Source organism: Cavia porcellus, unplaced genomic scaffold (assembly GCF_034190915.1).
Source record: "Cavia porcellus strain 051 isolate PalLab524CR breed Dunkin Hartley unplaced genomic scaffold, mCavPor4.1 scaffold_16, whole genome shotgun sequence".
Classification (NCBI taxonomy): domain Eukaryota; kingdom Metazoa; phylum Chordata; class Mammalia; order Rodentia; family Caviidae; genus Cavia; species Cavia porcellus.
In genome coordinates, this window is record NW_026947499.1 from 28696368 (window position 1) to 28724283 (window position 27916).

Consider the following 27916-nt stretch of genomic DNA (forward strand, 5'->3'; position numbering starts at 1 on the left):
TCGGTGTCCCAGGCACAGAGACCTTCCCGGTGCCCCGGGGGTGGGGTGGGCATCCGGCCCAGAGGAGAGGGCGGGCGAGCGAGCGCCAGGAGCCGGGGCGGGAAGTCGGGGCGCGGGCGAGGAGGAGGAGGAGGAGGGGAAGAGAGAGGAAGTCCCTCGCGGCACCCCGAGAGGCGGGCGGGCGGGCGGGCGGCCGGCGGCTGACGGGGAGCCCGCGGGGTCCGGGTCTGCAGGCGAGGCGCCGCCCGGGCGCTCCCTGCCGACCCTCGCGGAAGGGGCGGGGGCGGCGCGTGCGCCGGGCGGGCGGGCGGGCGGGCGGCGCGCAGGGGCGGGGCGGGGCGCGCGGGGTCCCCGGCGGGCGCGCGGGGGGAGGGGGCTGCCCCGGGGCGGCCCCCCACGTGGTGGCGCGGCGCGGCGGGCGGCGGCGGCGAGAGCGCGTCCCGTGCCGGTCCCCGGGAGCCGCCGCCGCCGCCGCCGCTCGCCAACATGGCGGACCTGGAGGCCGTGCTGGCCGATGTCAGCTACCTGATGGCCATGGAGAAAAGCAAGGCGACGCCGGCCGCCCGCGCCAGCAAGAAGATCGTGCTGCCCGAGCCCAGGTACCGACGCCCGCGGCCCGCGCCGCCGCTGCTCTCCCCCGCGGCCGCCGGCGACCCCCTGCGTCCCGCCCCGCAGGTCGAGGGTCGCGCGCCCCGCCGCCCTCGGCCGGTGACTCGGGCCAGGGCCTCGCCGTGCCGGTCCCTGCAGTCGGGCTGCCAGGGCTGTTGGGAGCGCGCGGCAAAGTGCTCGGCGCGCGGCGAGCGCTCCGGCCGAGAGGCTGGGATGCGGTTGTGACCTGGCTGGACCAGTCGCGTCCGTGCCGCCCTCCCCTGCCCCTTCCCTGCTTATCCATTTAGTTTCATCTCTACGGTCCTCCCTGTTCCGTTGCTGTAGCTCGCTCTTGCCCCAACCCAGAGCTGCTTTCCAGCCCAGCTGGGTTACACTTGCTGCCCCATCTCTTGACCTCCCTCTACCCCCATACTTAGGGTCCTATACTCAGTGCTTGTCCTTCCCTAGAGTGCCACCCTTCTCATTCCTTTCTGGGTGCCTAGTGCCCTCTCTGCTGCCCCCCTTTTCCAACTCCAGCCTCTTCTTGCTCACTCTGACTTCGGAGATGGAGAGTGCAGGCTTGGCTGGTCTTTTGTCCCAGGTGCTTGTCTAGGCATCTTCCCAGTCTCCTGTCCTCTCATACCCTGGCAGGGAAGAGTGGGTTTTGACCCACTCAGTTTTTGGTTTGGGTACAAAGTGTGTCACTTGAGCAGCTTTCTTCAACTTGTGCATCTTCTGTGACACTTTCTTTGGAACGTTGAAATAAGATTCATTTGAACATGTTAAATGGGGTGATGACAGAAATTTAGTGTTAAACCACCAGGAGGGACCCCATGGAATTGGCGAACAAGTTGTCATTTGCTCTCAAATGATTTAATACAGATTTTACTAAGGTTTTGGTTAATTTTAGGGTTTTACCAGTTTATGGTATTAGCAATACCACATGTTCATGAGGTTAGTAGTTTCAGTGAGTGTGCCAGAGAGAATCATTGTTGAGTTTAGTTTTCTAGCTCTTTTACTAGTTAACACTATCATTAGTTACACAGCTAGTGTGGCACCCTGATGCTATATAGCTCTTGGTGGAACCCTTGGTATAAAGAGGCATCATCTTTATAGTGAATTTGAAACCTTGCAGTTCTGTAAAATGTTGGAATTTCGAAAAAAGGTGTTTTGTATTTGAAATTCTCAATCACAAGATTGCCCTAATGCTACCTAGATATAAGGAAAAAGAATCATTAGTACCAAGTGATCATAGATTATTTTCTACAAGTGCATGCATAAGCTTCATTATATAGGAAAAAAGTCAGCTCCTTTGAGTACTTTTATTTTGTGCCACGTCAAATTTTGTGAACAAAAAAAAAAAAACAAATTTTGTGATGAAGACATGCTAGGGAGGTGTTTCTTGGCTTCTTGTCTCTCCTTAGCCCCTGCCTCCTGTTGACTGGCAGGGTGTGTTGCTCTTTACTAAGCGGTACAAGTGGTGAGAATCAGGGAAACGTGCTGACTTTTGTGGAGTGTTGTGAATTAAACACTCTTGGAGTTTAACATATCTGATACTAACTGAAAAGTAAGAGCTTTTAAAAATTTCTGACAAATGGGAAACTCAGAGAACAAAAACAAGCTTCCCCAGATCAAACCTGAATTTCATTTTAAAAACAACAAAACTACATTTCTATACATGTGAAATAAAATGCTTAATTTCTTTTTTCTCCTGCTTTCCTATGACCCTACTCCACCCTCAAGCAGGGGGTTTCTATGTGTGCTTTCTATATATAAGATCAAGAAATCTCAACTCAGGTGCAATTTGGGGGGAGTTGGGGGTTGTATATTACTAAAACTAGGAACTTGGGACTTTTTTTCTGTATTTTGAACTTTATGTGACTTCTGCTTTTTACGTTGTCTTAAGAACAACATACGTATGTGCTTAGGGCATTCACTTTCCTGTATAAATGCCCTTGTGTTTGGTGATATTCTTTGGTAATGCTTTCTTTTTTAGGGAGAATTGGTGATGATGAGCTTTATTTCTCTTGATATTTTAGAATGGAGAAATGTCAGCTGGGGAGTAATTGTAGAAAACAGCCTTTTGGTAATTGTTATCTTGTTGCTGTTTTTTAAATGGACTCTTGAATTTGCCATTGGACTCTTGTTCTGGGATTCTAATTCATTTTGTATTTGTCTCAAGGGCTTTGGCTTTAGTTTTGTAATATAACCATTTACATAGCAACAGTCAGTCCTTGTGTTGTGTTAGGATTGGGTTACATTGAAATTATCAGATAAAGCATCCTGCAAATAGGCTACCTGGTTATTTTGGAAATGGTGTGGTTGGAAGATTTCTAGATCCCATAAGCAAGTTTATTTCATGTTAAAAAGCCTCAGCATTAATGACTCAAAAAGCTAGTGTGACTTCACTCTGTTGGTAAAGGATGCGGTTAGATCTTTTCTGATGAGTTTCTATCTCAGCTTCATTTTGGAATGAGCTATGTGGATCACCAGTCTTTGGTGTTCTTGAAAAAGTTGTTTAGATTTTGATTCCTTGTATTTCAATGAGAAGCATACATTTAACTTGCCACTGGGCTGTCACCATTCATTTTTTATTTCCAGCTAATCATTTGTAGTCACTATAATATTCTTTGTTTTGGTTGTTTTGCCTTTTCTGCAGTTTTAAACAGCAAAGCAGCCGAACTAGATACTATCAGGCAAGTTTAAATGGAACACCAGTCTGCTGGGGCGCTGCCTCCTGTGCCTGTTACAGGAGTCTCAGAAAGTGGAACATTCAGCCCAAGGGAGATTTTGCTTCTCTGAGCTGGCAAGAAGCAAACATTTTGTTATGTTGACACATTATTCAATTAATGAACCAATGAGCATAAATCCTCTAAAAGCTGACTGTTCAAATTATATACCTACTCTAGTTGACTGAAACATGTGTTGAACTAATGGGGCTGATAATGGTACCTATTGGGAGTGGTAAACTGATCTGTGAACTCAGTTACTGTGTAGGATCAGTTAAAACAGAAGCCTTGAGATTTATGTACCAGTTGTGTCCCCCCCCCCCGTGTTAGAAAAGAAGCACTACTTTGATTTAAGTGGAATCTAATTTATAAGCAAGGCATACATAAAGGGTCAATGACTTAAACCTGAGTCTGATTAAGAGTGCTTTCCCTTAGGTTTCATTACCCTATTAGCCTTTTTCAAAAAGAATGAAGTTGAATTGACTGGAAATCACGCATGGTTGAAAGAAGTTGAGTGATTCAGCACTTGATCGATTCACTGGAGGTTCATCTCTGTTTTTTTTGGGGGGGGGGACATTGAAAATTGTGCTTTACCTATTACAAAGCTTGTTATGTCACGTACTCCTACGCTAATAGGAAGATCTGAGAAGAACATGCCTAATAGCTTTATATTGTTACTGTTTATTATCCTAATTCAGTACATAGATGCAGAGCCACTGCTGTGAGCTAGGGAGGGGACACATTATGATGAACCCCATCACAGCTAAACACAAACGAACGCAGAAAGATGCGGTTGAACGCAGAAAGATAGCTTTCAAGTACAGCTACTTGAAGATTCTGTTTAACTACCAGTATGGACAAGTAGCCTTTGGATGACTTTTATGACTCTTTACTCGTGGAATACATAGTTTGCAAAGTGCTAATGATTTCCTTTGAAGAACTATCCAGACATGGTCAAATAGTGATATGGTAGTATGCATTTTCCTTTTTATAAGCCTGTCATGTGCAGTAACATTATAATTTCTATCCGGAAATGGAGTTAATTCTGTAATTTGCTAACTAATTGGTGAGCAAGTGATGGATAATTTGAAGTCATCATCCCCTCTTAGGTTTTAGGGTGTTCCTTGAAGGCACTGTCCTGAGTCAACAGCCTAACTGAGAACTGAAGAGTAGGTTTAAAAGAATGCATAGAGCTGGGGACGTGGCTCAGTGGTACAACACTTACCTAGTGTGTGTGAGGCCTTCAGTTTATCCCCAAGAACTGAAAAAAAAGAAAAGAATATCCTTTAGAAGAAAAGATCTTATCTATCGATCTTTTGAGAGAGAGTCTCATATGTAGCACAGGTAGCCTCAAACTTATAACAGTCTTTCTGCCTCATCCTTCCAAGTGCTAGAATTACAGGCACACACCAAACCTGGCAGCAAATTCTCTTTATTATTGATAGGATTATTTCTGTGTCTCAAACAGCAGAGGTGTTCTTTTTCACTAAGGTACACTTTCAAAAGGCGATTTGTTCTGACCTTTCAGTTATTATTTTGTTCTTGGTTGAAGTTAATTTGTGCCAGTGCCTTGAAGCTGGAAGGGCTGCCTGGAGCTGCCAGTTCTTAGAAACAGATGTTCTAGTACCATCAGTGTTGGACCTAACTTAGCCCCAGTGGAGCATTGTGAAGCGCTGTGAATTGAGGGCTCTGTAGATGTCTTTGAGGTACAGGCAGTTCTGGCTTTTACACAATCTGTTCTTAGACATGGCCTCTTCAAGTGTTTCCCTAGTACATTGAAGTTGGCTTTGGCAGACACCCATGTGAGCAACAGTGGGAACTCTCAGAGGGAAGACAGTGCAGGTCTTTTTTAGTCTGGATGGATGGCGTGTAGGTTAGTGGGCAAAAGATGAGAAGCAGGCCTCCTAGGGGCTAGTAAGGGGAGGAAAGGCCTAACGTCGTCTATAGTATGGTGACAGGGCAATTGCCCTTTCCTGAGAGCTTATCCTCTCTGCCTGGCAGGTCCTCTTTACCTACTGGGTGAGCAGCATTTGTCATTTTTTAGAAGGAGCGGTTGGATGCTCAGGGTAGGTAGAGAAGGAAGCCCAGGTAATAGCAGATGGCAGCAGTGATGAGCTGGAAGCCTGGGTATCCCCAGTCTGAGTGCCTTCCACCTTGCAGAGCCACTTAACCAAGACAAGCAGTGTGTACCCTGGTCTCTTATTCTGCACGGGGTGGATAAAACGTAAGACTTTATTATTTAGGGGGAGATCATATTTCAGAGAATCTCAAGTCAGCGGTTATTGCAGCCTTTGAAAAGTCAAGCCTGTCCTCAGAGACTGATAAAGAACAACAATTCCTCCAGGACCTGTGAAAACAGTAATTATGATTAAGTGAAAAAGCAGTCAGCTCCTTATTTCCCATGAGGAGCGTGAGGGTTAAATGCTTGTTCTGTTTAACACAAGAATGCAATCTTGCTGGTGTTAATGAGAAATTGTATGATAGAATGCCATGTCTTCCAAACAGCCTTTCTTTTTGGCTGGGTTCTTATTCAGAAAGAAAGAGGACCCTAATCTGCCCCCTTTCCATTTTTGAGAAAATAATAAAAAGGAAAAACAATATGTTTGGCTTTATTTGCAATAAAAATCACTTTCTTATTTAGTCTTCTTTTGTTAATAAGGTAATATATCTGAAGACCACTTGAAAATGTATTTTATGAGCGTGATTATCTTTGTCCTTATTCTCTGGACATTGGCAATGAGAAAATGGAAATGGCAAATCTGGCAGATTTTACTGCGTTACTAAATCATTTATATCGTATGTAATTTGCACGCGTATGGGCCTGGGTATCCCAGGCCTACCTTCTCTTCTCTATTTCTCACTTCTTTATTTTCTCCTTTCTATTTTTATCATTGGTGAGAAGTTGGGACCCCCTGGGCCTTTTTTGGTTGTTCTGTGACTCCAAAATATGCAGAAGTAATAAGTTGGTTTCTCATATCCTGTAAATGTCTCTTCTAATTTTGGAAGTCTTCCTTTGGGTTATCTGTGCCTTGGCTGGATCATAAGCAAACATGAGATACTACAACCTTATGCTATTAACATGCAATCTGCCAATATCTGAGGAAAACCAGGATGAATCATTTAGTTTTAGAAGAAGTTCAGTGGAGGATAGCATGACAATATTCTGTCTCTTAGACACTTGGTAACTGGTAAAGGTTCTTGGACCTGGCCTTGAATCTGTATTCTTGTTTGCTAACTTTTCCTTCTTCAGGGGTCTCAGGGACAGGAAGAGGTGATTTTATGGAAGTGGCCAGACAGAATACTGGGTTATCATGGCTGGGCCCTCTTTTTCCTGTGCCATCCCTACTGCCTGCCATATCATAGTAAAAGACAAGGTTTTGGATCAGAAGCCAGCACATACAGATCTAATTCCATGAGCACCTTGTCATGAGACTTTGGTAAATCATTTAAATTCAGTATATTCATTTCATATCATAAGATGTCCTGGTAAAAATCTCTCTTGAGCATTTTTATCCATACATTTGTAAAGAGATGAAGACATTAAAGACTACACATATCGAATTTCACAGACAGGTAAGAAAAAGATTGGAGGAAATATTAGAAAGCCTGATTCTTCTTTACACCATTAGAGGTGGTCATTAAGATTGAGTGCAATATATGTTGTAAATGCACCTTAAAACCGCACAAAATGGTGATTGAAAGAAGGCAGGATTGTGAGGATACCCTGACCCTGTGTGCTTCTCAAAAGCAGATTAGGCTGGGACCTTTGGAAAGCAGAACTGCTGGCTGACTAGGGCGGAAAAGAGCAAAGTTGACCTCAAACCCATATTTCTCCTTGATTTTCTTCCTCAAGCTGCTTGCTATTGCATTGTGTGTCTAGAACCTTCCCTACATAATGCTTTACCTAGCTCCTTTTATTCCTTCTTTCTTACTTCCATCTATCCATCCATCCATCCATCCACCCAATGAACACGGGGCATTGGAGCTCTCAGTGCTTGAGAATTCCCAGACATGCTACTCTTAAGTATGTGTAACCAGACAATTAGGAGGGCTGACTCATTCCCTAGAGGTCTTTGCTTCAGTAACATGAACAGAAAATCATAATGCAAGCACAGCTGGCTCCAGTGTATTGAGCAGGAGGTGATTCATCCTAGTTTTCCTTAGACATTAGCAGATTGCATATTAATAGCATAAGGTTGTAATATCTCATGTTTGCAAGGATCTTGGCGGGCATCCAGGATAGACACACATTGATGAGTGACTTTCTTCAGGTATCACGCCAGGGCACCTTTGATGAGCATCTTTGGGAACTATAGTCTTAGAAAGCCATACCCTAATACATTCTAGGTACTGATCTATAAAATAAGGTCTGCCCTTCACAAATGTGACAAATACCATACATTTGAAAGCCAGCTTCCCTAGCCCCTAGTGGCTTTTATGGAAGGCTATCCTCTAGTCACTCCTTGTGCTCTATTATGAAGTCTGCATACTACTGTATAATCTACTTAGCTCATCAGTCAGAACATTGCCCAGCTAAATGAGAACATTAAAATTCATGATAACATTCAAAAAGATCTATTATTTATTATAATTAATTTATTAATGACAAAACTAGTAATAAACCTTATTTCAAGTGTACAGTTGAGTCCCTCTAAAGCTCTATTTTAGGGAGAATTGTTTTTGCCCTTTGATTTAAAATTCATGATGGCAATTTGATTAGGAATCAATGTTTGCCTTGGCCAGAGTTAAGCATGAGGGGTTACATAGGCACCATGACAACTCTGGCTGTTGAGTGCTGAGTATATGAGCCAAAAATTTTAGGAGGAAGGTGAGCTATAATGCAGTGAAGTCACCTTCTGAAGATGTCAGGGGGTATGGTTCATATATTCCAAAACATGAAATCCTACTAGCCAGGGAAGACAGCAGTTGTCTTTAATTTCAGCAGTAATGTATTCTTGAATAATATACTCTTAATATTTGTGCTTTGTGTGATTAAGTCAGACCATTGATCTTTATTATCTTATATAGGTAAAGTAAGTTGGATTAGGTTTTCAGATTGTTTCTACTAAATTTTCTGCATCTGTTTGCTTTTGATAAAGGTTTATGTTAAAAATGAATGTAAGTTACATGGATTGGTCTTCACACAGCTGTTAAATACAGGAGGCTTTCATTTTGCTTTGTGAATCTCTAAGGCTGTGATGATATTTTGGCTATATCTTCTTTTAAAAATGTGAGGGAGGGGAGGGGAAAAATAAAGGAATGTGATACGGCTCAGTAACAGAGCACTTGCCTTAGCGTGCACAAGACTCTGGATTCCAAGGCCAGCAAAAAACGTGTTTGATGATAGTGGAACTAATCCTAATGGGTAAAGAAGGTCAAGGGTCTTTACATCTTTAATGTGGTCTTACATTTTTTTCCAATAAATTTATTCTTTCTTACATTATAATGATGCCCTAACCGGGAAAAAGGATAGGCAAAAAATCTTGTCATCATATTTTAAGTATAGAAGAGATTGCAAAGTATTTATATTCTCTACTGTATTCCATTTTGGACCGGCTTCGTTCTGTTATTGTGGTTGTTTTTGTTTCCTTCTGGTGGCAGAGAAAAGACGTTTATTTATGTAAAACAACCCAATTAGAATCTAAATGAGAATTGGTGTAGCAAGGAAAAGTTATTTCTGCAAAGATATTTAATACTGACTTTGCTGCTTTCTCCCAATTGAAAACTCTTGACAGTCTTTGTAAACAGGGTGTTTTGTTTTGTTTGTTTTGTTTTGTTTTGTTGTACTGAAGCTTGAACCCAGGACCTTCATACTGAACCCCAGCTTTTTAAAATTTTTTATTTTGTGGTAAGGTATTGCCAAGTCCCTAAATTGTCCAGGTGGGGTTTGAACTTGTAGTCCTCTTGCCTCAGGCTGTAAGAGTGCTGAGATTACAGGTATGCACCATCTTGCATGCCTGGCTGTTAACAAAGATTTTTTTTTAGGGTTAATCCTTTGGGTGACTGACTTTAAACTCCATGTGGAAAACTAGCTAGTATCTCTACATTGCTGTCCTTTAAATAAAATGACCTGCTTAATGTTTGTCTTGGTTACTTTTCTCTTGTTGCTAAGACAAAATACCTGACACCTAAAGTTGAAGAAGGAAAGGTTTATTTAGTTCACAATTTGTAGAGGTTTCAGTCTATAATTGGCTGGCTCCAAGGCAGGGTAGCACATGGAAGACAGTAAAAGCAACAAGGGAGTTTAACAGCATGTTTCTGCTTCTTTTATGTTTTATCTAGACTACCAGGATTAGGGCAGTGCCAAACCAGTCAAAGAACTGATTTAGCAATCACACACCTTTAATCTCAACATCACACACTCTGGATTCAGCTACCTGTGAAAATGCCTACACATCCTTGAGGCTTTGGGGGACATCTAGACACAACCATAACAATGCTGTGTCAAATGTTTTGAGAAAGAAAAAAAATCAGGTTTCTTAATAGGAAAAATTTATTTCAGTGGAAACTCCATCGTTTTAGAATTCTAAGATACACATTATAGTCTACTTTTATCTTGTGACTCACTGGAGTAGCAGGCATGATGATAGAACAGGCAGAAAAAGGCAGACGTGTAAAGTGTTTCTACCAGAACTAGGAAATAGATTCCAGACTCAGGCTGTGCATTAGTCAGAATCATGGTCATTGTGATGTGAGGCTGAGTTGCAGAACTCTATTAGGTCTGTAGATGGACATGTTAACTTGTCAAGCCCAATGATAATTGGTGACAGTTTATTTCATAGATTTGAAATTAGAATTAATTAATTAGAGATAGATTGGTTTTGAATTCCTGGACCATAAGTATTCCACTTTTTTGTTTTAACTAATTCACTTTTATTTTTAAAATTAGTCTTATGGTACATTTTAGATAGACATAATGTTCCCAGACATCATAGCGAATTTGCACCTGAATGTAATGCTTCTTGATTTTTCTTTTTTTCCCAGTCCCCTCTCTTCCAACCTCTCTTTCCCTCTTTATTTACAAAAGCTTTGTTTCCATTTTATCCTTCTCTTTTCTTTTCTTTCCTCTCTCCTTTTCTTATTCCCATTTCTATTTAAACATTAACTTTTTATTTCCCAATATCTATACATTTTGGTCCTTATTTACCCTTTTAGTTTCTCATACCAGAAAAATAATTCACTAGTTAAACATGTGTGTCCTATTTATTTCACATAAATACATTGTCTCAAGGTATGTCCATTTAGCTAGCAATGTCTCAAATTTGTCCTTCTTTATGGCAGAGTAGTAATCCATTGTATAAAGAATTACATCATCCATTCATATGCATTTGGGCTGTGACCAAGATTTAGCTATTACAAACTCTAACATTATATACATGGTTGTGCGTATATTGGTGTGGCATAATGCATTTAATTCTTCTGGGAAGATGCCAAGAAGGGGAATAGCTGGGTTGAATGGAACCTTTAGTTACAGTTTTTGGAGGAAACTTCACACTGATTTTCACAGTGTTGCACCAGTCTACACTCCCACCAACAGTGGAGAAGGGTTTTTTTTTTCCCATAGCCTTTCCAGCATTTGTTATTGGTTGACTTCTTGATATAATAGTCATTCTTTCTGGGGTGAGATGGAATCTCAACGTTGTTTTAATTTGCATCTCTAAATGATCAGTAACATTGAACATTTTTTCATATACTTATTTGCCATTTATACTTCTTTGAGAAGTATAAGTGTTTTTAAATTTGGGGAATCTGATTTTTTTAAGTTCTTTATATATTCTAAATATTAGTCCTTTGAGGAGCAGCTAGCAAGAATCTTTTCCCACATTGTGTTTTGTCTCTTCACTCTGTTGGTAGTTTCTTTTGCTATACAAAAACTTTTTAAAAAGATGAGATCCCAGTTGTTGATTCTTTGTATATTTCCGGTGTAGCTGGAGATTTGTTCATAAAGTCTTTGCCTACACCTGTCTTCAAGAGTTCTGCTTAAGCAATCCTGAGCAGCTGGTACTGTAACAGGCCTGTATTCACTAGTATTTGCTTTATAGTTTTATATACATATTCCTTTTAGTTTTGACAATTTCAAAAAATATTCCAGAGATGTTCTGGGGAAAAACTGGCTTTCTTCTTAGTGTCCTTACTGGATTTGGGAGTGGCTGTTAGACTTTTAGATTTAGAAATGAGATTTTGCTACTGGATTGAGCCTTGTATGTCTGTTATTGCAAAACTCACCTCTTAGGTCCTCTCTTTACAGGACAGTGGTTCTAATTTTAAATACAATTCCTTTTGAGAGTTTCAGGAAGTTAGTGGTCTCTACTCCCCAGTGTACATTAACTCACCCTGTAGATTTGCTGAGAAGCCAGATTCTACTTAGAATGTCAGGTTTACTATTTTACATTAAACATGGATTCTGCCTGTGCTTAGACTCTTGAAGTTCGTGTGACTCAAGGCTGCCCTCGTGGGAAGTGGAGTGGCCATCAGAATTGACCATCAGAAGGTGGCATAGCAATCATGGACCATGGTTGATCGTCAGGTGGTTGTAGTGTCTATGTCTTCAGTGCCATAGTAGAGTGAACTGAGTCATTGCCTCCTAGGGTGGCTTTATGCAGATGTAGAGAGCACTTGAACCCTGATAGTGGGTGGCTTCTGTGACAGCATGGCTTCCCATATTTGCATGGCTCTGTTCTCCTCTACTAGCTAAGATAATACTGTCAGTGACATTACCTCCAAAGCGATCTACCCCAAGGACCCTTGGCATTTCTCTGCCATTTGTGGTGTTATTGATACAATGTTTTTATTCACAGAGGACACGCATTTTCCCTTATTTAGAGATTCTTGGAAATGGATCCATAATAATATCACTATTTCTGGAGGAGGAAACTCAGGTTCAGGGACAAATTCCCTGCACAAGGTCACATTGATAACAAGAGGCACAGCCAAGGCCAAGACCAGGCCTTCTTTTTCCAAATTCTGTGTATTTCAAAAGGCTTCAGAGCCCAGCTACCTGTAGTCCCAGCACTCAGGAGGATGAGGCAGGAGGATTTCTGCAAGTTCCAGGCCAGCCTTAACTAATAGTGATGCTGTCTCATAAACCAAAATAAATAAAATAAAATAAAGCTGTGTGATGATAACCCCCACCCCGCCCATATATACACACTTTGGTACTAGAGGTTGAACCCAGGTCTTTTTGCTGAGCTATATTTCCAGCCCTTTAAAATTTTTTTCCTGGCTGGGAGAAGAACCAAAAAGCCAAACCCCTCCTGTGAGCCAGCCAGCATGTAGGCTGGAAGACAAGAAGAACCAAGCCCTCTCCCTCCCACACCCCCATAAGTGGCCTTCAGCTAATTCTGAGGAACACAGCCTGAGATGATAGCTACTGAAGTTAAAAAAAAAAAGAATAATGTTTGTATTGATTGATTGACTTTGCAGGCCTAAAGCCAGTAGTCTGAGCATCTATTTAGAAAATAAAAATATTCAATATAGCAACTATGGGAATTTCCTTATCTCTTGTTTTTGAAATCCAGTATTGTTCTCATTGTTTTGTTTGGTTTTGTTTTATTGTTTTGTTTTATTCCCTTTAAAAGAAAAAAGAAAAGGAAAAAAAAAATAAATATGGGGCAGAAGTTCTTGGTCTCAGCTCCCAGAGAATCTTGAATTCTGCTAGAGAGTTTTGATCCTTATGGAGCCCTAAAATTATGAAAAATAAAAAAAAATGTTTTTCTTTGGAGTCAGGATTTTTTTAAATTACTAAATTACCCAGGCTGAGCTTGAATTTGAGATTGTTTTGCCTCAGCCTCCCAGAGTGCTGGGATTATAGGTATTCACAACTATACCCTGCTATCTACTCTTATTGTAAGAGAAAAAGTTTGAATTTGGGTAGAAAAACATAATCAGTTTCAGACATTAGTGTCAGTTGGAAAATGTGTCATCTTCATGCAATAAAATTTATTTGTTAGGGGCGGGGGATTTAGCTCAGTGGCATAGAAGCCTGCCTGGCAAGCACAAGGTCATGAGTTCAATCCCCCACACCACAAAAAAAAAAAAAAAAAAAAGTTATTTGGTATAGAAATCTGATCAGGTACTCTGGTAGCATAATTTCATTGTGCACTTTGTATTAGTCATAATAAATAACTCACTAGAAGATAAGATGTCATAATTCCCTAAAAGATAGATTTCATGTTAAATAACAGGATAGTAATACTAATGACAATGTTATAAGTTGGGAAAAGCTAGATGTCAAAGATTATTAAATATTTTAAAACTTAAACATTTTTGTGATTTCAGGTACAGCCATAGTTTATTTTATTTATTTTTTTGCAGTGCTGCAGATGGAACTTAGGGCTTCATACATGCTAGGAATGTACTATACCACGGAGTTATATCCCCAGCCCTATTCTTGTTTTTAAAAACAAAATCAGAATTTTTTCTCTCTCTCTGTCAGTAGGTAGTGGGTATCCTTGACTTGAACATACTTGTCAGTAACTCTAGATACATAAGGGATTTTTTAGTGTTAAATTTGATGCTTCTTAATGGTGCTAAAACATTAATGGGCCATGTTTTGTGTTTAAACTTTATACAGAAAGGTTGTTGAGACTGTGCTGCAGTATTTATCAGGAACACATTAGTGAATTCAGTTGTGACTGGCCTCCTTTACCGAGTGATACTTTTTGAGCTTTTCCTTGTTGGTAATATGCGTGTCTGTTTCTCTTGTCTGGGTTACTGTATGATAGATGTGTCAGGACTATGATTTACCCAGCCCTGTGTTTGTCTCCCAAGTGCTATCACAGTCAAAATTTTTTATATGTATATTTGATCCTAGGTGTGAAACTTTCTCTAGAAGTACTAAGAAATAAATAAAACATGAGCATTTTCAATCTTGCATGACAGTGTCGAATTATTGTCTGTACTTTAAGGATAAGTAGAACTGCAAAGAAATTTGAGGCCTCAGTCAGAAATCTTATTGTTAGCAGTGATGTTATTGATAGTTTGAAATTGTTTCATATAGACTATATGGAAACAGTTGGATAAAGCAAAAAAATTGTTATTGTTAATAACTAAAATTTTAATTGTAAATGAAAAGATACATGAGTTAAGTAAAAACCCTGTAAGGTTAAAGTTTGAATTGAAAAGCCATTAGAAATTTGAATTTTGTTCCTTTTCAAATATTTACAGTTCTAGCCCTTGAAGAGCCCAAGAGGATTGGGGATATTAGCTCAGTGGCACAAGCATCTGCCTGACAAGTGCAAGGTCCTGAGTTCAATTTCTGGTGTCAAAAAAAAAAATATGAAAAGCCCAAGAAATAGTTGCACTCCTCTCCCACTATCCTGTGCAGCAGCAACCTTGTGCAGGGCCTGCACTGCAGGAGGCTACCTGCTGTATCAGAAAACACCAGAGCCGCCAGAGAGTAGGATTGTCATGTCTGACAGACTCAGGTCCCACCAGTCAAAGGTGGGACCATGTAAACATTGAAATAGTGTACTGTAAACATTGAAATAGTGTACTATCTGTAGTTGATTAAAATTCTCTGAAAATATGCAGACCCAAAGAAGATACTGGCATCTGAAAATGCCCAGTGCTAACCCCTAGCACCTGTGAATATGTCATTCAAAGGAGTATCACAGTTGCTGATGGAATTAAGGCAGCTAAAGTGCAGTTTAGGACAGTGATGGCAAATGTATGGCATGCATGTTACTGTGTTTTTCTTTTAAGGATAAAAGATGTTAGTGTAGAGTTGTTTTTTTCTAAACTAAAATCTCAGAACTCAGGTTTAATTGCAATGTAGGAACTTTGTGATAGTAAGTGGGTTTTGGGTTGCAGTTTGGTGCTTGGTCTCTAAAAGGTTTAGGGTAAAGAGAGGTTCCTCTAAGTGTGTCAGAGTGATCCAGTATGGGGCCATGGACCAAAGAAGATGGGCAGCCTCTGGAGAAAGAAGGGAGATGGGATGTCTGGGATGTCCTAAGATTAGCCTCCACAGAGAAGCCCTGACGCTGATGTGAGCCAAGTGTGACCTCTTGCAGACCTTTGACCTACAGTCTCTAAGGTAATAGCTTTCTGTTGTTTTAAGCCACCCACATTATGGTAATCTGTTACAGCAGCCATAGTAAACGGAAATGATCTCAAAAAAAAAAAAGTGATCCCCAAACAAAATGGAACAAAACCCATTATTCATCCCCTCTGGCAGTAACACTGAGCACTGACTCTCTGAAAAGTAGCAATGAAAAGGTAAAGGATTGTTTATCCTACGTCTCCATTCAAGCTACATTAGGGAAACTAAGAAGCTCTAGTTGATGAGAGCAGTTCTTTACTGAAGAATTGCAGCAGATGAATGGTATTTTCAAAAATCACAATTTGAAAACAATATCGATTGGGACAGAGATCATCAATGTGTGAAATCACTAAATGAAATGCAATGGGGAATTTCAAACTGGGAGATCAGATGGTCAATGGAATTTTCTAAGTAGCTTTCATACCACTATTATGAAATAACTTAAGTGCTTCTTTATGCAAAGCCACATAAAATACTCAGACTGCCTCATAAGTATGCCTGCCCACAAAAGGTGGACTTGAACATGACCCAGGCTTTTAGCACTCTCAGTTTATAGGAAATGAGGAGTTAGAATAAACTAAATGACCTCACTAGAGGCACGCAGCCAGGTACAGAGTGGGGATGGCCTCTGGTTCTTATCCTTAAATCCATGAAATGATGAGGAAAGGTAGGTGGTAGGGATAGTGATCAAAACAGGTTTAAGAGATACAGAAGTTAATAACAATCAGATGAATGTGTGGACCTTGATCAGCTCCTGATTCAAGCCTACCAGCTACACAAAAGCCAACTCTGAGAGAATCATGGGAATTTGAACCATGAGTAGGCAGTGATTATGTAAGGAAAGTGTCTACAATTTTTAGAAATATGAACTGAAGTTGTAAGAGTAAAATAATATTTGATCTGAGATTTATTTCAAAATGCTTTAAAAGATGGAGAAGAGGGGTGAATAAATAGAGCAGTCTAAAATCTTAAAAACTGCTAATGACCCATGTTTAGTGATGGGTTAAAGAAGTTTGGTATCTGCACTGTTTTGTGTGTTTGAAAATTCTTTTTTTATTCTCCTAGGCTGGGTATGGAACCTAGCGTCCTATGCTACTAGGCAAATGCTCTACCCTTGATTACATCTCCAATCCCTCGCTTGAAAATAGCAGAGTAGGTGTCTGCTTGTGAAGACAACAGCTTTCTTTCCTCAGGGACACAGGAACCTCAGTTGTCCTGGTAGCACGTGGAAAAGCACTGGTGACTTAGGATATCAATTCCTATGACAGCATCATACACAACTAAAATGTACCACTTTGGAAATGACTTCGGTGAAGGGAAGGTGAATGTGCTTCTTGGAAACTGCATTCAATGACTCAAAAAGAGACTGTACTACTGATCAGAAAAATGTGGGGAGTTTTAACAAACCCATCTGAAAATCAGAGTCCGAATGCAACTAGTGTAGACCCATTTACAGCCGCTGGGCTGTAAATGAGGAAACAAGGACAGCAAGAAGGTGACCAAGAGGAGAAAACAGGAGGTGGCTTGGTGTGAGGCCCTGGGTTCCATCCATGGCACTGTAAGAGAAAACAAACAAAAACCAAACATAGTTAGAAGGAAACTGCCCATTTACGTCCTGAGTACAAGACTTCACTGAATTTTATTCAGGTCATATTTGTTAAATCATAGCTCTGGTGTTTAAACATACTAGGAAAAACAGTAATAGCCTTACTATTCTCCAGATGTACTGTGCACACTTCATAAAGCTTTGCAATATCAATCTTATTAAACATCTTACTAAGATTACCCCTTTAAAATTAAAAATGTTTTCCTAATGTTACTATAAATTACCTCCTCAATAAGTAATTATTACCAGGACCAGTAACTCCCCAGTATAAATGGGGAGTTATAATCTATTACTTGATGGGAAGATGCAGTATTAACTTAGATGAGCTGGGTGTGGTGGCACACTCCTGTAATCCCACTACTCTGGAGGCTGAGGCAGGAGGATCGTTGTGAATTTGAGACCGGCCTGGGCTACAAAGTGAGCCCAAGGCCAGCCTGAACTATGTAGTGAGACCCTGTCTCAAAAAGACTATATATATATATATATTTTTTTTTTTAACATAGATGTCAGTTCCCCTCAAATCAGCCTGTAAATTCTAAATCAAAATCTAAATGAGAACTCTGAAGAATCTAATAAACTAATTATTGTTGAGCTAGAAGAGAAAAGGAGAAAAATAATAAATAGAATTTTGAATAAGTAAAGTAATGGGAATCTGCCCTACCATTCATAAGTTGAGCTAGTAATTATGAGTAAAACAGTAAATATACATATAAAAAATAAAAATTGTGTGAATTTTATTTATGAATAAACACTTGCTTTGAGTATAGGGGAAAAGGAAGGGTATAATAACTGGCTATCACAAAGTAGCCGTATAATTCCTCCACACTGTACATAAAAATTCCGGAGTGTTTAATGAGATCATCACAAGAATATTAAAAATACTAGAGTATGAGGGAATATATTTTGTTGCTCTCAGGCCTTCCTTAAGCAAACCCCAAACCTAGAAACCAAAAGGAGGCGATTAATGGATTTGAAGACACAATTCAACAGTTCTCTTGTGACAAATTTACTGTCAAATTAAAAGACAAGCACAAGTTGAATATCCCTAATATGCTTGGGATCAAGTGTATTGGATTTTAGATATTTTAAAAATTTTGGAATATTTGAGGTACATAATAAGGTACTTTACAGGTGAGACCCAAGTCTAACTAAGAAATTCATTTGTTTTATTTACTTCATATGCATACAGCCTGAATGAATTTTATGAACTATTTTAAATGCATCTGCATTTTGAGTGCTAACTCGTGAAGTCAAGTGACAAATTTTCCATTTGTGGTCGCTTTGTGAGCACCCACATAGTTTCAGATTTTAAAGCATTTTGGATTTTTTGATTAAGGATGCCCAACCTGTAATAGAAAATAAAATTACATTGGCTGATTTTCTGTGGAGCATATTTTAGTTTATAAGTCTTTTACTGTAGAAACTGCTCCTTTATTAAAATTTCAGCCTGGCTCACGTCAGCCTAGAGATGAGAGGTGGGCAGGAGGTTCCGTGTGTGCTCAGGTGTCAAGGATTATGGCAGATTCTGTCAGGTAAGTCCATGTTCATGCTGGTCTCATTTCATCTGTCAGTCCTTGGGAAGGAAGTGATTGCTTTAAAAAGGCATAAAAACTAGATGTGAATGTCATGAGTGGCATTTTAGGAATCCTCACATATTTGCAAAAATAAGTTGAGTCCAAAAGTGGAAGATACCATTGTGGGCTGGCAGTTTTCTCTGTATTTAAGTTGCTGTCATTCTTTGTCCACATGATCCAGGACCGTGGTACAATGATGGAGGACATTTTAGAGACGAGTCCCCAGACTGCAACCTGAAATGCACTTATTTATTGCAAAATGCCAACACTGCAATTAAACCCTAATATTGAGGTGTTAGTTTAAAAAAATAACTCATACATTAACATCTTTTGTCTTAGAGAAACAACACGCACGCCATACGATCGCCACCTCTGCTAATATGGCTGGGGATGCCCTTTGCCTGAGTCCCCCTTGCAGTCTCACTTCAGACCTTCCAGGTGTACACCCTCAGCAGCTGCAGTTCAGCTAGAGTGGGTTGGAACTTGTGGAGCCTACATCCACACTGCATTGGTGCTGTTTCCTTACTCCATGGCCACCACCTTTCACCTGGTCTCCTTCAGGGCATGGAGAGTCAGGCTCAGGGCCAGGAACTAATATGGATGAAGCGTGTGTCATCTGAATGGATGAATAGAGAACTAAATGAATGTCTTTCTTTTCCTTCCAATGAAAATATTAATAATCAATCTAAGGCATAGCCCGTATCTAAAGTATTTGACTCTTCAGAAGTAGTATGGCAAGGGTTTGATTCTTGAGGCTGGCATAGTGCCAGGAATTCCTGAATTAATTTGAATGCACGAAAATATTGTGTAGGTTAAAACATTTTTATAGATTTGGCATTGTAACTTTTTTTTTTAACTACAAAAATAGTTTTCCTAAACAATGCTGGAGTGAGTAGCTTATATGAGATCAATGCTAGCAGAGGAAAAAGCATGATTTACTTTGGATTAATGAAACGTGCAACAAGAATCAGCTGGAGTTAAGGGTGAGAAGGTGGAGGTAAAAGCCTAAAAGCAGGGTGGCAATCCTATGGCATGCATATCACTTATTAAGACAAAAGATGTTAATGTATGAGTTGTTGCTCCTAAACTAAAACCTCCAAAATTTAGGCTTAATTGCAGTGGTGTCAGTTTGCAATGAATACAAGTGGGTTTTGCCCCATAGCTTGGGCACTGATCTCTGAAAGGTTCTCCATCACTAGTCTAAAGTCTTGGGGAAATCTTTTCTGAGACACTCTTGTTTTGAAAACTGAGGTTGAAAGCTCTGCATAGCTGTAATAGGTCAGGTTTGAAATCTGACCTTTCTGGTTTTGAATTTCCTTTTCAGACCAGGATGATTTGAGAAACTTAGATAAAGGAAACTTTGTGTTCTTTGAGATTTTATTGAGAGGCCATTTCTATTAGTTAGGGTGTGGACTAAATTACTATAACAAAGAGATCCCAGACTGCAGTGGAACAAAGTCTAGGGACACACCAGTCGCCCCAGGATCTCTGGGGAAGGGGCTAGGTATCACTATTTTTAAAGCTCTTCCTGGATGACCCTAAAGTTTCCCTAAGGTTGAAAACTACTTGTTTCAAATTGTCTGAGTAGGGAAAGGAGTCCACTCTGCACCCCAGGACTCCACCGTGCTGGGTTCTGCCTTCCAGGTCTGGTCCAAGCAGGCTCCTCAGCCCAGGCTGTTTCTAGGTTGGGAGGGGTAAGGAAAAGGTGGAGAGACAGCAGACAGTTTCCTTTTAGGGAAGTAATGGTTAAGTAGCATACATCAGTTCTCTTTAGCTGCAGTTGGTGAGAACTAGATCACCGGACCTTCCTTCAAGGGAGGCTGAGATCTGTGGGATTAGCCTGCATGGCCACATTGCCTGCTACTTCTTCAGGTGGAAAGGATGTCATTATTGATAGATGGAAGAGTATAATGGGTTAGCACCCATTAACCAAAGTTGAACTTATTCTCAGTTATCAACGACCAACCCTGCAACTGAACAGATTTCCTACCTGTGGTTGTGTACATGTGAGATATCACACACACGGATACATCCAAACCATTGGATAGCTGCAGACACTCAAATGGTTGTTGGATCCTTTAGTTTTTTTTGATAAAGTCTATATCTGACATTCCTTGCAATTGTCGTGGTAGGAGTAATTTGAGGACTGGGGGTATAGCTCAGTGGTAGAGCATTTGCCTAGCATACATGAGGCCCTGGGTTTCATTGCCAAGCTGTAAAAAAAAAAAAGATTTAAGAATGAAAAGATTGTGCTTGGTTGTTTCCTCATTTATTTGGGCTCAGTGGCCCACGCCTGTAAAGCTCAGCATTCTAGGAGGCTAAGCAGCTAATGCAGGAGGATTGTAAGTCCAAACCCAGCTTGGACAATTTAATGACTTAGCAAAACCTTTCTCAAAATAGAAAAGGTCTGGGGATGCAGCTTTGTGTGCAGTCCATAGTACTAAAAACAAAGGTGTAGAATCTGATGAAATGAAGAGTAAATGGGCATATTCTGTTTGATAGGAGCACAGGCTCACATTTTTAGAGCCTCCTTTTCATTATCTCCCTCAGTGTACCCTTAATGTAGAAGTCACTCTTCGCAACAAATTTACTGTTACTGAATAGTATTACTCAGCTTATTCATTCTTTTTTTCTGGTACTAGGATTGAACCCAAGGCCTTGAAACTTAGCTATAGTCCCAGCTCTTTTAATTTTTTGTATTTTTAGTTAGTGCCTTGCTAACTTGTTCCAGACTGGGCTCAAACTTGGAAATTCTCTTGCCTCATCCTTCCACAGTGTGGGGTTTACAGCTGTGCACTACCATGCTGGCTCATCTTTCTGTGTTCTTGTGCCAGAATACTTCTAGACTCACACAGACCGTTAGCAGATATTAACTGGTAAGACTTTGATGGGGCTATATCATTTCATGGAATTTATTTAGAAAATGGTACCCAGTTATTCCCTTCCTTGTGGGCATTTTGTGGTGACACACTGAGTCCTTTGGTGTGGGTAGTGGTGCCAGTGGGGATTGAGTGCTAGGATGGTGGTAATGTCCCTCAGGAGTTCTCAAGTGTTGTGGAGACAAGACTTCAGTGATTATGATGTGAGGGTGGTAGGATGATGAGAGACACCCCGCAGTGGATGGACGCCAAGGGACTCACCCCTGAGGAGCGAGGGAGGCTCCATTGTGTTGGTGCTCCAAGGACTGAATCTGGGAGGGTGAGTGGGAGGTTTTTGTGTTCCAGGGGAAAAAAAAGGCACTGGAGGGAATGATGTTTACAGAATGACCGCGTTGTGAACCAGCCTATTTCTTTCATGGAATGAAAGAATCAAGTGTGGCCACCATGTGAGAAACATAGAGGCAAGATGGGGCTGCCAGGCCCTGGGAAAAGCTCCCTCTAGGTGCTCTAGGGGATTGGGATGTTGGGCAAAACAAGAGGCCCCTGGAATCTTCTAAATAAGATAATTGCATGGTTAGATTTAAATTTTAGAAAATTGCTCTTGGAAAAGAAGAGAAGGCCGCGACCCCCTCCTACGTGTCTTCTTGTCTCTGCACTCTCTCCTTTAATGTTTATTCCATGCAGACAATACAGCCATAGACTAGAGCTGCTTATGCATTATTGCTGCTTTAAAAGGATTTTTGATAAAAAGATGACTGTATCCTAATACGATTATTGTGACCACCTGAAAGAGATAGTTCAAATTATGAGTTTTTAGTATCTTTAATTAAACTGATAACCTCATAAATTTGTTGATCCTTTAACTAGGGTGTGATTGGGGATGATAATTTATATGTGAGTTCTGCTTTTCAGGCCAGTTAAATCCCTTCCATATCCAGTTATATACCTCAAAGAAAAGAGGCATTAAGGACAAAATGTGGATTTTTCAAAATATTGTAGGAACAACACAAAGGAATTTAAAGTCACAGACAACTTAATTGGGTTGTGATCTTCTGAATGTAGATGGACCTGTGCTGAACTGTTTAATGCTATGCAAATTGTATCAGAGATTTTGCTGCCAAAGGCCTGGTGAACTGAGGAAACTTGGGCCAGCTGACACTGATGCTAATGAGATACTTTGACAGACTGCTTCAGAGTCTATGTGGCATAGTCTAGTGATTTAAAGTCTAGTGTGGGAAGTTTTTATTGTCACTTTGGATTGTGCAGCTCTATTCCGGGGGCTTAATGAGCAGTTTTTGGAAAATATCTAGCAACTGTATATGAAAAAAAAAAGCAGTGTCATTTTGAGGCTCTTGAATCTTGGTGTGACTGCTGAGCCACCTTTTAAAAAATCTTCCTTTTGTTTTCATAGTGGTTAGGAATGGTAACACCTCTCATTTGGGACTGCTTGTAGGTTTATAAACCATTTTTATTATATTGCTTGACCTTTACAAATACCTTTGTGCAGCTACATTTTTAAAAATATAGAACATAGTTGAAGTATTTGTTAAGTACATTTTATTTGGATCTTATTTGCAAATTGAAATAAAGCAAGCGTATAGAATATGGAGTCTTTTAATTATGGGTGGTATTTAGTCCTGTCCTAAATATTATAATTTCTCTGCAGTGCTGAAGGTGGACTGCCCAGCCTGCCATCCCTTGGCCATTTGGGAGCAGATGTCTAGTGGCTGGTCTTTCAGCCACTTCAGTTTTAGAAGCTTAAAAAATTATATAAGAGTTAGTTGTTTACCCTCCGTTCATACAGCATTATCCCAGTAGGCCATGACAAGGGAGGATTGCTGTATCTCTAACCAATTGGTGTGTGCAGAAGGAGAGAATAGTCATGTAAAATTGATGTTACCTTCCCCTGGATTATTCAGCTGCCAATACATGGCCTGTTTAGTTTCCTTTAGACTTCCTATTCCCTTGTTTTGAAGCATGCCTAGACAGAATATATTACCTGTGACTATTACTCTAGGTAAGAAGTCTGAAAAAAACAATATCAGATAGTCAATTCATATTTACATTTCTCCAATTTTCTAAGTTTTTGGTACCAGGAATTGAACTCAGGACCTTGCACTTGTCAGGCAGGTGCTGAGCTGCTGAGCTATATCCCTGGCCCCCAGTTTTCTAAGTTTTTAATAATTTGAACTAGTTTAAAACAGAATCCTTATATTTTCTTAGTTATTATTTCTTTCAGGTCTTTTGGATCTGAAGTTTCCACTGCCAGCATTATTCTCTCTGGATATATTTTGTCAAAAGCATTGGGTCAGGGGCTGGGGATTTAGCTCAGCGGCATAAGCGCCTGACTTGCAAGCAGGCAGTCGTGAGTTCGATCCCCGGTACCGATAAAAAGGGAAAAAGACAAAAAAAAAAAAAAAAAAAAGCATTGGGTCATTTGTCATGTAGCTTTCTGCACCTAGGATTTTGCTGATTTGTATCCTACGATAAAATTTTTTTAAAAGAGCAAAATGAAACAAATAGCTTTATTGAGGTACTTAACCTAAAATGAAATGCATGGGTTTCCAGTGTACTATGCAGTAAGTTTTGTCTATAATTATGAAGTCATTATTAAAATTAAGGTAATGAGCATACATGTTAATATCATCTTCCCAGCTATTCTCAGTTCTCTGACACTGGGGGTCCTACAATTCATTTTGATCCTGACACTATCTTAAATTGGTACAGATTTCACAGATTAAGTACTCAGTTCCATAAGACCGCCCCACTTCAGATGCCAGCTGAAACTGGGGTTCCTAGGCTCCCACACTTTTGCCCAGCTAACTGGGTATGGTTTCTTCTGTTGATCCTCTTAGGTATAATATTTAACTTGAATGACACGTAGGACTCAGGAAGGTGCTGCACTTATGATTGGCTTTATCCCTATGAAAGACACATCACAGGAACAGCAAAATGGAAGAGATCCATAGGGCCAGGTCTTGGGGGAGAAGAGGGCATACAGCATCTGTGCCTGTCTGAGCCATCATGCTCCCAGCATGCAGTTGTGTTTACCAACCCCAAACATTTGTAAAACTCTTCTTAGTAAAGTAGACATGATTACTTAAAGAAAGCTTTGGCTCTTGATAATGGAACTGTCTTCAGCACCTATGTGCCTGAGGTCAAGGATAGTCATGGGGCTCTTGGTTCCTTTGACGATCAGCACCATTCTAGAAGCTTTCCAGGGGCTCAATAAGAGTCGGCTCATTAGCATAAAGTTTGATGTGGTTGAAAAGGGCTTCTTGTAAACAAAAGGATCTTCTATCACTTGAAATCCTAGGATTTTAAGAACCCTTGGGTTCAGGAACCAGGAATAAATACCATATACTCTGTACTTTGTACATGCATATGTGTGTGTGTGTATGAAAGAGAGAGCAGCCTCAAAACACTTACCCTGTTTCTTTGTAATCAAGAACTGAGTACCAATATATACCTTTTGGGAGTGGGGCTAGAATTTTGGTTTATTGAATTCAGCATAGTTATTTTGAGATCAGTCTATGTTGTTTAATGTATCAATAGTCAATTCCATTTTTATTGCCAAGTGGTAGTTCATTATATTGATATTCAAAATTATTTTTGCATTCATCTACTGTGAACATTTGCATTGTTTTCGATTTTAACCATCCCAGATAAAGTAGTTAAAATATTCATGTAAAAATATTTATAGGGTTCTATGCTTTCATTTTCTGGGCTGAATACTTGGGAATAGGGTAGTTGGATCATATGGTACATATAGTTTAACGTTTCAGAAACTGTCAAAGCATATGATTTTATATTCCCTCTAGCAGTGTATGAGAATTCCAGTTATTCCATATACTTGCCGAAGTTTGGTATACTCTTGTCCATTTTAGCCACTCTAATGGTGCATGTAGATGTAGTAGAATCTCATGGTGGTTTTAATTTGTTTTGTCCTAGTGATTAAATTTTTTTTTTGTCCTTTTTTTTTTTATCGGTACCTGGGATCGAACTCGCGACCGCCTGCTTGCAAGGCAGGCGCTTATGCCGCTGAGCTAAATCCCCAGCCCCAGTGATGAATATTTTTTAAAATTTTATTTAAGGAGAAAAAAAAAATAGAAAAAGGGTATAGGGGCTGGGGATTTAGCTCAGCAGCATAAGCACCTGCCTTGCAAGCAGGCGGTCGTGAGTTCGATCCTTGGTACCGATAAAAATGAAAAAGAAAAAGAAAAAGGGTACAAGTTATACAGAATTTCAGAAAAAATAGTAGGAACTCACTAGTTAATAGATTACATATTGTCATCTTAGAAATAGTTGTTCAACTTATAAAATTAAAGCATATAAAGTGGATATTTCAGACAGTGAGACTGCAAACAGTTCTGTTCAGTGATTCAACAGAACTCAGTAATATGGTTATCTATCTTATACACTTAAATATACATGCAATTATATCCTTTAGAGCACTTTCTTTTCCTCTCTTTTGTACAGTGACAGTTACACATTTTGGATTTTATTACTCCCACAGTTCTTATTACTTTTTTTGAAGAGAATAAAACCAAACGTGACATAACAAAACAGTCAGTCAAATCAAAAGGATGGACATAATACATAAAGTAAAAACAAAATACAAGGTGATCAACAGTGGTTACCATGTTGCCTCTTGCTATGTTAAAAAGACTTTAGTCACTTATTCCCCTCTCCCATATTCTTTGTCCCTTATATATGCAAGCATATATAGGAGGCCCAGCTTCCTTCCCTGTCGGCCACAGTCTGATTGAATTGCGCCGGCTAGGTGTTCCCGCCCACCGCAGTTTACCAGGGAGTTAGGGACCGGGCAGCCTATGCGGGGGCCCGCTCCTCCAGGTCAACCTACCCCTACCAAAAGGCTTCAGCGCTAGGGTGCACCTTCAGGCACTGGGACCTGCGTTGTGCTAGACCTACTGGGTCTTACCAATCCTGCTTGAGAGGGAGATATGTGACCTAAGTCACTACAGCTCCCTGTTCCAGCAAGTCGGCCTGGTCCCAGAATGTCCTCTGTTGATGCCTCCTAGACCGTGGGAGAGTCCCAGTTTCCCTCACTCACCGGAGGTCCATGCACGGCTCCCCGCCCGCCCAGCTCTTAACTCTGTTCACCGATTCCTGTTCTCAGTGCTTTTGCATGTCTCTCTCCCTGCGGAGCCGATTCAGATGCAGCAGCGGCAGCAGGAAAGCCAAATTACGGCTTTCAATGGCGCAGGCTCCAGCTTCCACGCTCAGGCTTTATCTGTTCCTGTTAGAGCACCAGGATTGCATTCCCAGTTGGTATCTCTCAGCCCAGTTCGTTCTTGGGTCAGCAGGGTATATCTCCTCTTGGTTTGGATTCCACCCTCCGCACCATTCCTGGATTCTAAACTGGATCTCGCAGAGAGTCTGCGTAGCTGCTGCTATCTGTCCGCCATGTTCTCTGGATCTCACCATTCCTGAATTCTAAGCTGGCTAACTCAGAGAGCCTCCATAGCTGCTGTTATCTATCCGCCATGTTCTCCCGGAAGTCTCCTAGTGATTAATATTGTTATGTTTCTTTTCACATGTTTATTTGTTATCCACATACCTTCTTTGATGAAGTGTCTGTTCAAATCATTTGCTCAGTGTCTTAATTACTTTTCTTGTTGCTAAGACAAAATACTTGATATCTTAAGTTAAAGAAGAAAACGTTTATTTGGCTCACAGTTTTTAGAGATTTCAGTCCACAGTCAGCTGGCTCTAAGGTGGGATGGCATGACGGAGGGGCATCACAGAGGATAATAGTATACCAAACTATGTCAGGGAGACAAGAGCACATAAACTCTCTCTCTGTCCCTTATATTTTATGCAGGCTACCAACCCTAGGGCATGTGTAGTACTCATACTCTTAATCCCAGCCAAAACTGTGTGAGACCAATCAGTGCACTGATTTAGTAATCACATATCTTTGATCCCAGGACCACACACTTTAGATCCAGCCGCCTCTGCAAAGTGGTAACTATATGAGGCTTTGGGGGGACATTTAGACACAAACCATAACACTCAGCTCTAATTAGTTTTTTTAGGTTTTTGTTCTTGACTACATAAAGTTCTTTCTATATGTCAGATACTAATCAGATATATTTTTTGCCAGTACTGTCTCAGTCTGTGACATATTTTTTCATTCTCTTAAGTGCTTTTTTAGGGCCAGAACTTTTTAAGTTTTGGTGAAATCCAACTTCTGTTTTTCTCTCATTGTTCATACTTTTACTATCATTTTTTAACCCAGTCACAAAGATTCTATGGTATGTTTCCTTAAAAAAGATTTGTAGTTCTGTGGTTTATATTTAAATCTAATGTATCTCAAATTCCTTTTTGTATGTAGCATTGAATACCAGCCATGTCAATTAAAACACAAAATATTAAAAATGCAAATAAAATTTGAATAGTGAAAAATTCTAGGTAGAATATCATAGTCAAGAATCATAAGAAAAATAAAGATATAAACCGAGAATGGACCTTTCATT

General features: G+C 40.3%; 1 protein-coding gene across 2 annotated transcripts in view; it reads left to right on the forward strand.

The window, feature by feature from the left end:
• The first annotated feature begins 392 nt into the window (after nt 1–392).
• The window catches only part of Grk3 (G protein-coupled receptor kinase 3), a 146467-nt gene continuing 118943 nt past the window's right edge, over nt 393–27916 (forward strand). The window contains exon 1 of one of the 2 annotated variants that reach the window (XM_063226036.1): nt 393–599. In XM_063226036.1, coding sequence (XP_063082106.1) covers nt 487–599 — 113 coding nt within the window. In that variant the 5' untranslated portion in view covers nt 393–486. The remainder of the gene's footprint in view (nt 600–27916) is intronic. The other variant, XM_063226037.1, reaches the window with a different exon arrangement.